This window comes from Bemisia tabaci, chromosome 2, assembly GCF_918797505.1.
Source record: "Bemisia tabaci chromosome 2, PGI_BMITA_v3".
Classification (NCBI taxonomy): Eukaryota; Metazoa; Arthropoda; class Insecta; order Hemiptera; family Aleyrodidae; genus Bemisia; species Bemisia tabaci.
Genome location: NC_092794.1, coordinates 16,610,241 through 16,623,324, shown reverse-complemented (window position 1 = coordinate 16,623,324; position 13,084 = coordinate 16,610,241). Strand labels below are relative to the sequence as shown.

The 13,084-nt window shown below is 36.1% G+C and overlaps 1 protein-coding gene across 1 annotated transcript; it reads right to left on the bottom strand.

Moving 5' to 3' along the window:
- Positions 1–110: 110 nt before the first annotated feature.
- Positions 111–10,000, bottom strand: Fuca (alpha-L-fucosidase). The gene is made up of 10 exons (XM_019046369.2): positions 9,712–10,000; positions 7,915–8,184; positions 6,894–7,038; positions 6,353–6,459; positions 5,140–5,300; positions 4,337–4,538; positions 3,015–3,155; positions 2,368–2,533; positions 1,526–1,673; positions 111–902 (listed from the first exon to the last, which is right to left on the bottom strand). Exons 2-10 carry the CDS (start codon positions 8,177–8,179, stop codon positions 795–797), a joined length of 1,443 nt encoding a protein of 480 aa, XP_018901914.2. The 5' UTR covers positions 8,180–8,184; positions 9,712–10,000; the 3' UTR covers positions 111–794.
- Between the last annotated feature and the right edge of the window lie 3,084 nt (positions 10,001–13,084).

Below are 13,084 nucleotides of genomic sequence, written 5' to 3'. Positions count from 1 at the left end.
TAGGTTTATTCAAAGAGTTTTTTGACACAGGCATCTGTTCTCAAGTGCCTCAGGAGGCTTTAAATATTTACTTCAAAGCCAGATTATACAAGTAAGGAGGAAAATCAAAATTCATATCATTCTTCTCTTTATTTATTCTACTTTGTCTGTCTGCATACATACTAAAAACACCATTGGGAACAACCAGTGTCCAGTAATTTAACTAGAGTGAGTAAGAATGTTCTAAGTGTATTCAGTTTGACATACTTTGAAAATGCATCGGCAAAGAAATAATCATATGGAATTGTTAATAAATCAATCAATGAATCAATCAATGTTGGCCATCAATTCATCTCCTCCTATGGACCATTTAAGACTGTGAAAAAACAAAAAATTGATTTTGATTTTCTTCCACTGAGACCCTCAGAAAAATGAAGGGAGGAAGATGAAAAAAGTAAATTAGTTTATAGACCTGTACAGTCAATTCAGGGAGTACAACTTTTTTTTAAAAGTGATAGGATGTATTTCTGCCAAACAGAACTATGTGCATTATGATGTGAGCCCTGTTGTGCATGTATTCCTATAGGTCTCAGGGCTTATGGCTCAATGCACATAGTTCCGTTTGGCAGAAATACGTCCAATTATAAATACAAAACGGAAGAAGCACACTTCAATGGAAGCGGAGAAAATCATTCAAAAGGGAATTAAATACTTTAAACATAAATTTAGGTACTTATTTCATAATGTCACTTTCAAATATACGCAAATAGTACTTTCATCTTCGTTTACGTATGAAGATATCTCATAGAGGTGTCTCATTTTTGGTTGAACGCGAACGTGAACTTGAACGTGTAGCCCATTTTCATGTCAGTTTCTGCCTTTGATGGAAAGTAAAGCTTCACTGCATCAGCTCCTTCTGAAAACTACAAAGAAGAGCCAAAGGTAAATGACACAGATCCACACAAATAAATGCTGATATATATTAATCAGAGGGGTACAAAATGGTATGAAAAAATTTACCTTGTCCATAAGGAGTTCGAGTAAACACACATTAATCTTCAATCTAATAATTAAACACAAAATACAGTTGTCCAAAATCCATATGTACATAAGTCGCCTGAGGGGGATGAAATCCGGGGCTGACTTACAAATGCCTCTAAAAGAGGGTAGGAGGAGGGAGAAGTGGCCTTATGTGGTACTTGTAGCGTAGCAAACCAGTAGAAAGAACAAAACTCTTCTTCTGAAATGGTGATGAATAACTTCAGTAAGAAGACTAGATTCGGCCTCCAAGAGATATCCAGAATTTAAAAAACAAAATAAACTATGTTTCTCCCTGAAAACTGCCCTCAATAACCTCGAGCCTGTATTCCAGCTAAGGAATGAAAATAGAAACCAAAAAATTAAGGGCATAAACGAAGAAAATCCATGGATGGATTGCATTTTTTCTACTCATCTCAAATAGCAGGAGGTTGCTAATCATCTGCCGCTATACTTAGATAGATACTTTTCCAAAGAATTCCGAAATATGAGTCAATGAGTAACTTACCTTGATGGGTTTGTCGTAACCAAGGAGAAGCACTGGCTCGGCTATTTTCAAGCCTTTGATACATGCTAGTGATAATATACCATCTTTTGGCCAACTTAACGATATGGCATACAAGTACAGCGAATTACTTCGAGAAACTGATGTATACCTGAGAATTACAGAAATGATAAGAAAGTAAAAAGAATGCGCTTAATGAATAGCATCATTTAATAATAATTAAGACCTGAGAAACTAAATTTTATAAGTATAGTAAAAACTCTTAACAGCCAATATCCGATGGTGTCAACGCAAAAAACAGCTGTGTAAAGGTAGTGGGGGAGGGCAAGGATCTATTTGAGGACCTTTTTATTTAATACTGTTTGGGATGAGGCATTTTTTTGGGAGCAACAAATGAACGCTCTCAAATTAATGAGTGAGTTTTTTCAACTGAATGATTCAATTCTGTCAGAATTATGTCCTTTTACTCAATATTGGCCTCGTTACTTTGAGCGGCCTGAACAGGACAGAAGACTAAATTATCAGCCTTTGTAAAACCAACAACTATTCCACTGGAGAGAGATAAAACTGCATTATTTTACGTAGCTCTTTTTTTATTTTTCTCCTAAAGTATGAAATCTCTCCAACCTTCTTTACAGCATTTTTCATCTGAGGTATACACTATCACAAAGTGGTTTTTTTTTAATCGATTCAACTAAACCAAACATTTTTATATCTTAATTTTTATTTGCAACCCTTAATTTACAATGAAGAAACTAGAAATTCATTTAAAAATGCCTTCGTTTCAAATAAACAAAGGATTAAACGATTCTAAGTTTTTATTTGATTTGAATTTTTCTACATACCACACATTCCCTGTCAAAGTATCATTTTGACATCTTTCCCAAGGCTTTGAACCATAAATTGCTTCTCCACTGGTGTTAAACCAGGTGCCAAGGTCCAGTAACCTTTCTTGAAAGATTGGAGTTATGACACCCTCTTTTGTTGGTCCAACATTCAGGAGAAAATTTCCTGCAAACAATCAAATACGAGTTTTCTTTTACTGAATTGATAGGACATTTGAATATTGAAAGTGACTGACAGATGAAATAAGATGCAATAAATTTTTGTGCTGCTTTTGGTGCTGGCAAAAAAAATCGTGTGGTTTTATTTTACCGCCACTTCTTCTTTTTCTTCACATTGCTTAATTCTTTCACTTGCTTTTAATTTTAAAGAAGTAGCTCTTTGTCCTTCTTCTGGCTTTTCAATGATGAAAAGTAATAGAGGGCTCTTTTTATCTTTTTAAAATTTCCAAGTATTTTCTTAATGACAAAGCAAAATGTAGAAATACAGAACTTAACAGTTGATACCAATAAATTATCCTCAACAAAATAAACAAAAAATGTTTTAAAACCAAAATCTAGTCAGAAACTAGCTTTCAAGTTTGACGCAAAACATTTTATGCTCGCTGTTTACTTTTTATTTAGTAATTGAAATCTAAATGGTCACAAACCTCCACAACTGACAGTAGTAACTAACTCTGCTATCAACTCTTCACTGGTGTAGTATTCTGACAATTTCGCGTTGCGACGATATCCCCAAGACTGCTTGTCAATTGTCATGGCATTTTCAAATTTATATTTTTGTAGTTTTCCTGTGGATGTTAATAAAACAGTACATAAATAGTTCAGCATGATGGAAATCAGCATTATTTATTCATTTATTTTCATTTTGAGTGGTCATTGCATTTTAGTAATATTAATAAATGCCTTCAATTTTTATGGATTGTTTGAGAAATCTTAAAATTAAGAAGCGATAAAACTTGCTAAACTGGAAGGTAAATTCTCTGAGAGCAAAGAATTCGCTATTACAAAATTAAACAAATTTTCTCGAAAAGGGTAGTGTATCTCTTTGATAATGGTCTAAAGAGTACAGCTCACAGAATATTCAAGAAAGGACTAACTCCGTATTGTTTTTCAAGAACTGTTGAACATTTCACAAACCATCAAATCATGCAGTATAGGAACAGACTAAAGCAAAATTTTGGGCTCTTTTGTATGCGAACAAAATCTGTGAACCCTGAAAAGGTCACCCATCTTTTAATAAAAAACCAAAAATAGTTTTATTTCTGGTCCATAACAATGAGAAAAAACAAGAAAATCATTCAACATATGCATTTCAACCCCCCCCCCCCCTCCCTTTTCCCGAGAAGAAAAGAAGAAAAATATGATTAATTTTGGAATCAATATTTATTCTATTGAGAGGATTCCGAGTGATCTCGGGTTCAGATCCGCCACGACGTTGTGCTGCTACATGGTCTGTGCCTTCGAGAAGAAATAATTATCGTAATGCACAATTTAATACAAGAAACTGATCCTTACCGTTTGGCAGCATTAATACTGAGCAGTTTAACATCAAATTTGTGAAGATATATTGAAACTTTAAATCAGAAACTATCACAACAGAAATCACTCATTGACTCGATGTGCGAAAGAGAGATATCAATACGCTATCTCTCTCTTACACACTGAGTCAATAAGCAATTTCCGTTATGGTAGTTTCCGATCTAAATTATTTTCAATGAATCCTCACAATTTAATGTTATACTACATACTATTAATGCTGCTACACATGGATCCGATTCTTGCATTAACCTGTTCATTACGATAATTATTGCTTCTTAAAGACAGAGACCGTGTAGCAGCGCAATGTAGTTGTGTATCCTATATTTAGATCACTTAAAATCACCTTAAATCCTGTTAGTATTGCAATCGTGAAAAAAGGACTATTGAAAGTAGCAGTCAGGCTGCGTTTGCCTGGCTCTTGGATCCTCACCAGGGTTGTAATGATCCGCACAAGTGTAGAAACCTCCATGATGACACAGTGTTTCATGTCCCCATCGGTCGTTAACAACGACTGTGTCTTTGACAGGGCTAGAGTTGTACAACCAAGCCAAAAATTCCTGCGATGTCCAATATTCAGACGGAGCCCACCACTCACCATCAGACCAAATTACCTCTGGCTTGTACTTCTCCACCTAAATGGAACAACATCATGTACAATTGCGCAATACTTTAAAATATGCAAACCTCATAATTTTTCAGTAATATTAACGGCGCCATTTTCAGGTTTACTATTTTTAATGTAGTTTGAATATGTACTCTTACAAAAGCTTAATTCAATATCAACATTGAAAAAGTATAGTTTTAACACAACCGGAGGAAAAAGCTAGCTTTTCTGTTTAAGGCCTCCAGAAACTGACAGCTGCACCTAGAACTTGTACACCAATGTAGAAAGTAAGGTAACTCAGCTATAAAAATTGTTACATTCATGTTAAGTCTGTTTAGGAATAGGTGGAATTATATCTCTCAAGAGTGAATATCTCATTCCAGCTGAATATCAGTTCAAAAAAATGTATGTTTTAGGCATAGGGCAAGCCATAATATAGAAATTTCTGTCATTTCATCCTGGTCATCTATTCTTGATGTAATGTAGCCGCACAGCAGTTAATTAATCTCAGCCTTGGAGACATTCACAGTAGCTTGGTCTAATCATTTTTATGATTCTCATAATTGCTACTTACTTACTTGGCTGTATTATTTCAACTAACAGATGCCGTTTACTTTTTGATCACTTACCAGCTCATACAGTTCAGGAACGGTTTTAAATTTGGCGAAGTTTTGCGTTGTCAAGTTAGACTTGAGATCATCCAGCCAAAGTGGATTGAACCACTCAAATAGAGAATGGTAAAGTCCAAATGTCATATTGGACCTTGTGCGGACAGCGTGAGCCAAATCTCCTGAAGGAAGGAAAGAGAAAATTTTTTCAAATTAGTACGACTATCCTGGAAAACTAGTAACTAAATGTTTTAGAAGAGAATAAAAATCTTCTGAGAACAAGAGCATGTCTCTAATATTAGGATCTTACAATATCCTCTGAAACTTTGCGCATTCTCCAAATTTTGCATTGCTAACTCATACTTAGTTGGCCGTTGGCTAACAGGGTGGAATTCTTTTCAGAGGAAAGAGTACACTGAATTGAACCAGGGCTAGGATTGTAAACCACCTTTTTTCTTTTTTTTAATCGGACCATGAGATCGACTGTGATCAGGGTAGGCATACGAAATGCATATGCACAAATTCATGATTTTGATACTTGAACAAAATAGCTTTTTTAATTTCTGTTAGTGTCATAGTTTGAACTGATCGGTCCAATAATTCCGAAAATTAATAGCTACCTGTATCAGAGACTCTGCAAGTTTTTGTCAGTAAAGTTTCATGAATATCACATTGAACACATCAGAAATATCTGAAGTATACTCTGAAACGCAAATATTTTCAAATTCAGTGTGTCTCTCCAGGTCTGTTCTTGCAGTTGCCGGCAACAGTTTTGCCCTGAGAGATGAATGAGTACATAAAATAGATAAACTATCTGGAAACTGTCATAAGTCTTTATGAAGGATAATTTTAATGCCTTCAACGTTTTTGTGCTCTCCTCATTTAAAAAAAAGAAGTAAAAACTAATAAGCACCTTAAATTGTTTAAATCATCTATGAAAAAGATTGATGACCGATTTTTTCTTCATTCAGCAAATTTTTCTTAAAGGTCTCTCCCTCCAAGCCAGCCAAAATGGCAGTGACCAAGGAGAAAGTGCCAGCGTGCCTAGCTAATTTGGAAAATACAAGATACAGACTATGCAGATTTTGTGTTTCGGAGTGTGTGCTAGGTATTTCTGTTCCTGCTGCACTCAGCGTGACTTTCGTGCAATTTTATGCTTATGAAGGCTATTCAGTGAGGTGGATCTCTTACATGTAACAGAACCACGTCAAAAGTAATCAATGATTTATTATACCTACTAGATCCCTGTGTGGTCCAATGTCAACTGCATTCCAACTAAAAGAGTACTTTGAAGGCCAAAGAGTAAAGCCTTCATGGTGTTTAGATGTGAGCACAACATATCTAAAACATTACCAGATCAGTAACTTGTAATAAATAATTATATGTAATATATTGTGTCGGAAGAATTAATTTTTCTCTATATGTTTGCTTCAACTTTCAAAGTTGAAGGGAAAAGTTTTGACAAATTTTTCTGCAACGCTTTTGGATGGAGATATCATGTCTAATCCTGTTACTTGTCAGTGATGTGACTTGTGAGTCTTCTATTGCTCTAGACAAGTTGTACTTCTTAAACAGTCAGAAGCCAGGCTTTGGTCTCAATATATCTTTGTCTTTTGAATGGTAAATAGCGTTGCATTGAGTGTCGTTTACATTTTTTCCTCTTTTTTTCCCGTCAAATTTTTAAAACTGATTTCCTTAATCAGGGGTACAACTGAAGGAAATTGGAAGAAGAGAGGAGAAAAGATACTGATTGTTCTTAAAAATATTATACTCACTTGGCTCCAGATGCTTTAAACAAGTCCACCCACTCATTGGGGTCAAAAAACTCAGCTGTAAAATCTTTGGCAAACTCTTGATAAGTAAAATTAGGGCGGTAGTTTTTGTTCATCAAATCCACCACTATTTTACTGGGCTTCTCCCCTGCAATGCGAAATAATTTTAAATTTAGCTTAATTATTTCTTTGCTGCTTTCAATACTTATTCCCCAAAATGTTCCAATTTATCACATAAAAGATAAGCAAACAACTTGATTACTCGAAGCAAAAAAGTAATTTCTGATATTCTATACTCAGTGGACCACCAGACTGGAGAAGATTTAACAGAGAGATATTTAAGCATCAAAAATTCAGAGATACCCCTCAAGTAAAAAATTTGGTTCTTAGGTCACCTCTCACCGAATCCCCTTCTCCTCCTAGGAAAGGAAGAACAAAATCAAAGAAGAAAAACTTTTTTTTTTCTTTTTTTAAAGAACAATCTTATATCTTAGGAGTAATTGTAGTCTGGTTCTATGAGACTTTCCTCCTTCTTTAGTGCTAGGTTCTTCTATAGTCAAGGGAAATTAAACTCATTATGAAAATTTTATAATTGTAAAGTACCTACTGTACATTAAAAACAGTTGAATACATCTGGGGCAAATTTGGTTTTTTCTCAAGTGAGAAGTTCAAAATAACAAACGGTAATTTCTCTTATATGTTGGAATGGAAATTCTGAATGCGTCCATCATGTTCTACCAGAAATTTTGACAAGGAAACAAGTGCTTTCAAGCTTAATTTCTCACCTTACGTGGAGGCCTAATCTGTCAAGCAGACACTAACCCATTGAATAGTTGATATCCTATCTCCAATCTTATTCGTCTTATTAATCTTTGTAAACTGTACCTTCCATTTATTTTCTAGCTCTTCTAGTTTTTCTCTTCGAAAACTAAAAATTACTTGTAAAATTTATTTTCTAAACCAACTATTGTAAGTTTTTTGTCGGTGAAAGAGATTAGGAATATTCAAATGAAATGGATCTTACCTTTCCAATTACTCCAAAACCATTCTGTTTTAAAAGAAGGCACTGAAAACACGCCCCAATGAACGAAAATTCCAAATTTTGCCTCATCATACCATGTTGGTAGAGGTCTTTTATCCAGACTTTCCCAAGTAGGTTTGTATGGGCTACTATCAATCTCATTATTGCAAGGTGTTGTCGACGTCAGGTCACACAACCCACTTATGAAGTTGCACTGAATTAAAAACACACCAAAACATATTGACCACTCGGTGAAGCTTCGAGACATCTTCACTGAAACAAAAAAAGCAACAAAAAAATAAAAATCAACAAGAGATAAAGAAAGAAAGAAAGAAGAGAGAGAAATGTTAATTGAATTGAACATGTTGACTCCAGAGGCGCTTTATGGCTGAAATATTCAGGGAACTAGCTTCCTATCAGACAACAGTGACGCGCACCCAAATATTTTCCTTCCAACTGCTGTGGCAGGCATCAATACAAATTACGATTTATCTTTGTATAATGTATTTATTTTATACATTTCTCATCAATGTAGTAAACTTGGTCTGTTTCTTTAAAAAAAAAAGAAGTAATTTTACTGTCTTAATAATCACAGGAAGAATTTCAGGAGCCACAGTAGGTTTCAAATTTATAGAATTAAAGATTTTTTTAAATTATTATTTTCTTGTCATTTTAGTGTAAACAAGCTTTTGTTCAATACTTACGTGTTTTTACAAAAAAAATTCAGTTAAATTTTCAGTCTAATACTTTAGTTATAAGAATATGGATTGAAACAAAATGTAAGATACACACAAGCACAAGATCAAGACGTGTCAAGATCAAGGTTAAAAAGTGTTTGCTTCCTGCAGCTGTTAAATTTGGTACTCTTCTGTCCACAAACTATTGTGCCCCCTAACTACTTATGAAAAGAACAAATTACTTACTGGAGCTAAATAAAGAGAGGTCTGGGCTGTGAACATCTTCCAGCTCAGAGTTGCCAGTATGGATTTTTTTGTTTAATAATTTTTACATGACATCTAATTAAATCATTCTTTACTTACTACATGAATTTATCAAAGCAAATGATCCAAGTTCGTACTAGCTGTAGTAAGTGATGCCAGTTTGCAGTTTACTCAGCATACCTAAAGGATTTCAGGGGATATTATAAACAGACTTGGTCACTACTTTAAAATTTTTCAGTAATCTTGTGAATGGCAACCTGTTGAACTCAAACATCCTTGATCATTGTTGCTAGGAGAGTAGACTGAATAAGACTAATTAACTGAGGAGGAAGGTAAAATCACCAGAGCAAGGTATAATGAAGGAGGTGACTGTTTCTCTACTGGAATTCCTCACTAAGCGAAAGAAGGTGCTTTGACCCTTGTGAGGAACAAAAATACAGAGCATGTTGTCATTTATCTTCCTCATTCAGCTGTGGAAGATGATTCTCCAAAAAGCATTTTGTAACCGAAATAAGTACCTAAGTACTGCATTATATTGCAATAATATTGTAAAATGATAGGTAACAATGTTTTTGCTATAGGTACCTACCTATACATTATTTTAATATAATTTAATTTTTTCTCAACATTTGACACATAAATCTCTCTGTAGATCTTTCCCAAGTTTTGCTGTGACAGTTTTCCATAGAAATTAAACATCGAAAATTTTTTGGACCAAATTTTAGTTCAAAATTCTGTTGTGAATTAATGTTCTCTTAAGTACTTACTATAATGGGATTTTCAAATTGTAAAAAAAAATTGAAAGGAAGTGGATAAAATACAATATTGTATTGTTAAAATAAATTATCAGCTTACTAACCTTTTTGAAATGGCCAGGCGTGGACAATTCCAATTAAAAAGATAAGTGAGTCAAATTTTGTTCATTTTCATAATAATATTCACAGGGACTTGTTGCGCAGCTAGTTTGAAGATTAGTTAGATTAAAGCAGCCACCAACTATCTAGTGAGCACTAGGTAAGTAAGGCACTCATCTAAATTTTAAATTAGCAGATAAACTTTCGTTGGAAACAAGACTTGACGCGGAGAAGACTGGACTGAAGAGCACGACAACCCGGCGATAACTGATAACCAACTGATAAGAACACGTTGCCAGCTGATTTCGAGCTTACAAATTTTAAAACAGCCCGCCAAAATTTTACGGCGGGAAAAGTCCGAGACGACGCATAAAAAGGCCCGGGCACAACTTAGGCTTTCCAGGGATTATCCAGGTGCGGGGGATCGGAAATACAGCAGGAGAAAAATGCCCACATGCATGCTAAACGGACGACAACATGCGGGCGCCCATAATTTCGTTGGAGTCATGCTGATTAACCACGATATCGATAACACACATCCTGCCCGCGTTACCTGTAGTAAAATTTATTTTTTAAAGAGGAAATTTACATAGATACTCTCACATAGGTACATACAGTTTCTCCTTATCTCCTAATCCCCCCCCCCCCCTCGCCTTACCGAAACGAACGCTAAAAGACACTGGAATCTAGAGAGGAAACGGAAACGGCATCGGCCACACGCCGTTCGAGCTTACTTGCCAAGTCTATCAAAAAAATTACGTACTTTTTTAGATTTTTGTATGGTTCCGGTGACAGGATGAGCAGGATTTCAAAATAAAAATTACGCAAGGCGAATACCCACTCATACTTTCCGTTGACGTAGCCAGAAATTTTCCAGAGAGGAAAAATGGGGGTCTGCGATCCATTTCCATGAGGGGGGGGGGGAGGCTTCAAATTTTGAAAAAAATCCTGAAAATAAGGATAAATGAAGGTTTTGGGGAGAATTATTCTCAGGGGAGGGAGAACAGGGCTACGCTACTGCCAATTTTTCCTGATTTACTATTACTGTGCTTTCTCTAAGCAGGGCTTAATGGGAATTACTCACATAGCCATCCACGTCTTGACTCTTGAGCTTGGCAACACCGACTTGGTAGGTAATCATCATAATGTAGAGTGAGGGTCTTTCTATCTCTAAATACAAGCAGAGGCTGTACTTAAAAATAATGATAATAATGTGCAAATCATTCACTCCGATCGCACACAAATAGAATCGCTCCATCGATTTCCCTCAAAGTTGAAACTTGGTACCTGCAATGTCGTGCTCTGGAAAACTGACGTTTAAGTATTATTAAGGCGTTTCTTCCTATTTTCGTTTTTCCATGGCCCTCATTTAGATACTGCCGAATTTTCGCTAACGAACGCCATGCCCTTAAAAATATTGCAACGGATCCGGGCAACATGTCACCTTCCGGTCAAGTATCACAAGCGCCATGCGACGTTTCAAAATTTCCGCCGCCATTTGATTTTTTTTACAGAGAAATTGTTGGTTGAATCTGTTTGAAAATTTCACTTAATTTTATCGGCAGCACAAAGAAAATTCATTGAAATTTTTGGACAGCTTCGTCGAAAAATTTCTCTGTAAAAAAATCAAATGGCGGCAGAATTTTTTAAACGTTACATGACGCTTGTGACAAGGCCGGATTTACCTAGGTACTTGCCGCCTGTATTTTGCCGTCCCTTTTCATTCGTTTTGAAACATCGATTCAAACCATCAAGTGAACGTGCCGAAGGAGGATGGGTGCATACGACGCGTTTACTCGTGTCGGACACATTTTTTGTGAAAGCCCTACCAACACTAGCCAAAGTTCACGAAATTTTGCGCGAAAATTAAGTTCCGGAAACCTATCTCTGTGTGGACAAGGCTGTTCATTTATAAGAAATGAACGAAAAAGTTATGAAAGAATAAACATGAATGTGGTTTAATGATTTTAATTTCTGCCATCGCGCCAACAGCACTGTTTTTGACGCAATGCGTGAAGTATTCATGCAGTCTCGTAGGCGCTAGGCGTTCCGCGCCAACCGCAGCCGACCGCACTACGTTTGACGCAATGCGTGAAGTATTCATTAAGTCTTGTAGGCGCTGATATGTGCTCATGCTGATCGGCGCGCCGCGCCGAGGGCGTCTCCCTTCCATCTCAATTCCTCGTCATCATTGCTCTCCGCGCCGTGCCGCTCCAGGCCAAATTGCGTGTTTGGTTTCTCTCTCAACTAGACCAATGAAAGGCGCTGTCTCTTGCATCACCGGTAGACGAACAAATTAGAAATTACTATACTTTAACTCTCAAGAAATGAGAGATTTTTTCGCCTTTTCTCGTTTGTGATTTTTTTTCTAAATCAGATTTTTTCTTGATACCTACATTTGAAATAATTACAACATTTGCCGCCCCCTAAATTTGCCGCCATGGGCCGCGGCACATGTGCCATGTGGCCACCTCCTAAATCAGGCCCTGGCTTGAGATACTTTGGTCGAAAGGTGACGATGTGGCAACAGCCGAGTTCTAAACTCGGGACTCTACCTGAGTACAGACCAATGCAATGGCGCGAAAGCGGTGTTTTTCGTAGGTCATCCCAGGTTATCCGGTCATTACTCGCCAACAAAAACTTTCCCAGGATGCAATGCATTAAGATTTTCATGCTCTGCACAATTTAAAGAACTAATTCTCCTTCTGGTTAAATTGTAAGTATGGTGTTCTCCAGTATTTCCAAGAACGTGAGAAAAAAAGTGGTTTCAAATCCGTCCGGGTCTCCTAACTTTAAGTTATAAGATAAGAGGTATTCGATATTTACACTAGCTCAAAAGCTAATTTAAGAGTCGTCTATGTAAACTGAGTTTCGATATCTTTATTTGTCGAAAAGATACGAAGGGAAGTCTTTCACCAGGTTCTTCAACTTCTAATCCCCCCATTATACCTGATTTTTTCGAGAGTTGAAATTTTGGGGAAAATGCCCCTTAATTTCTCTCTAAAGATATCAAAAGGCAGAAAATCCAGGGAAGAAGAGGAGGTCAATTTTGTATTAAACTCTTCTTTTCGGAAGAGAATTTATTTGCAAGGGAGGATTTAGGTAGGTACTTATTCTTGCATACAAGGTAGTTGAAATTGTGCACATAAGGTACATCAAAATTCTTGAAACAATTTGTGCTTGATACTGTGATAAAGAGGGAAACATAAATATCTTCCAACGGTTTTTAGAAATATGTTAGGAAAACTTGCAAATTTTAAAAAGACAACTCCGAGACGAACTATTAAAATTTATGTTTTAGGAAACCCTTTTTCATGTTAGGTGAAATTTACAAAAAGTTAAACTTAGGTGAGGAAAGTGTTAAAAAACGTTAGGTGA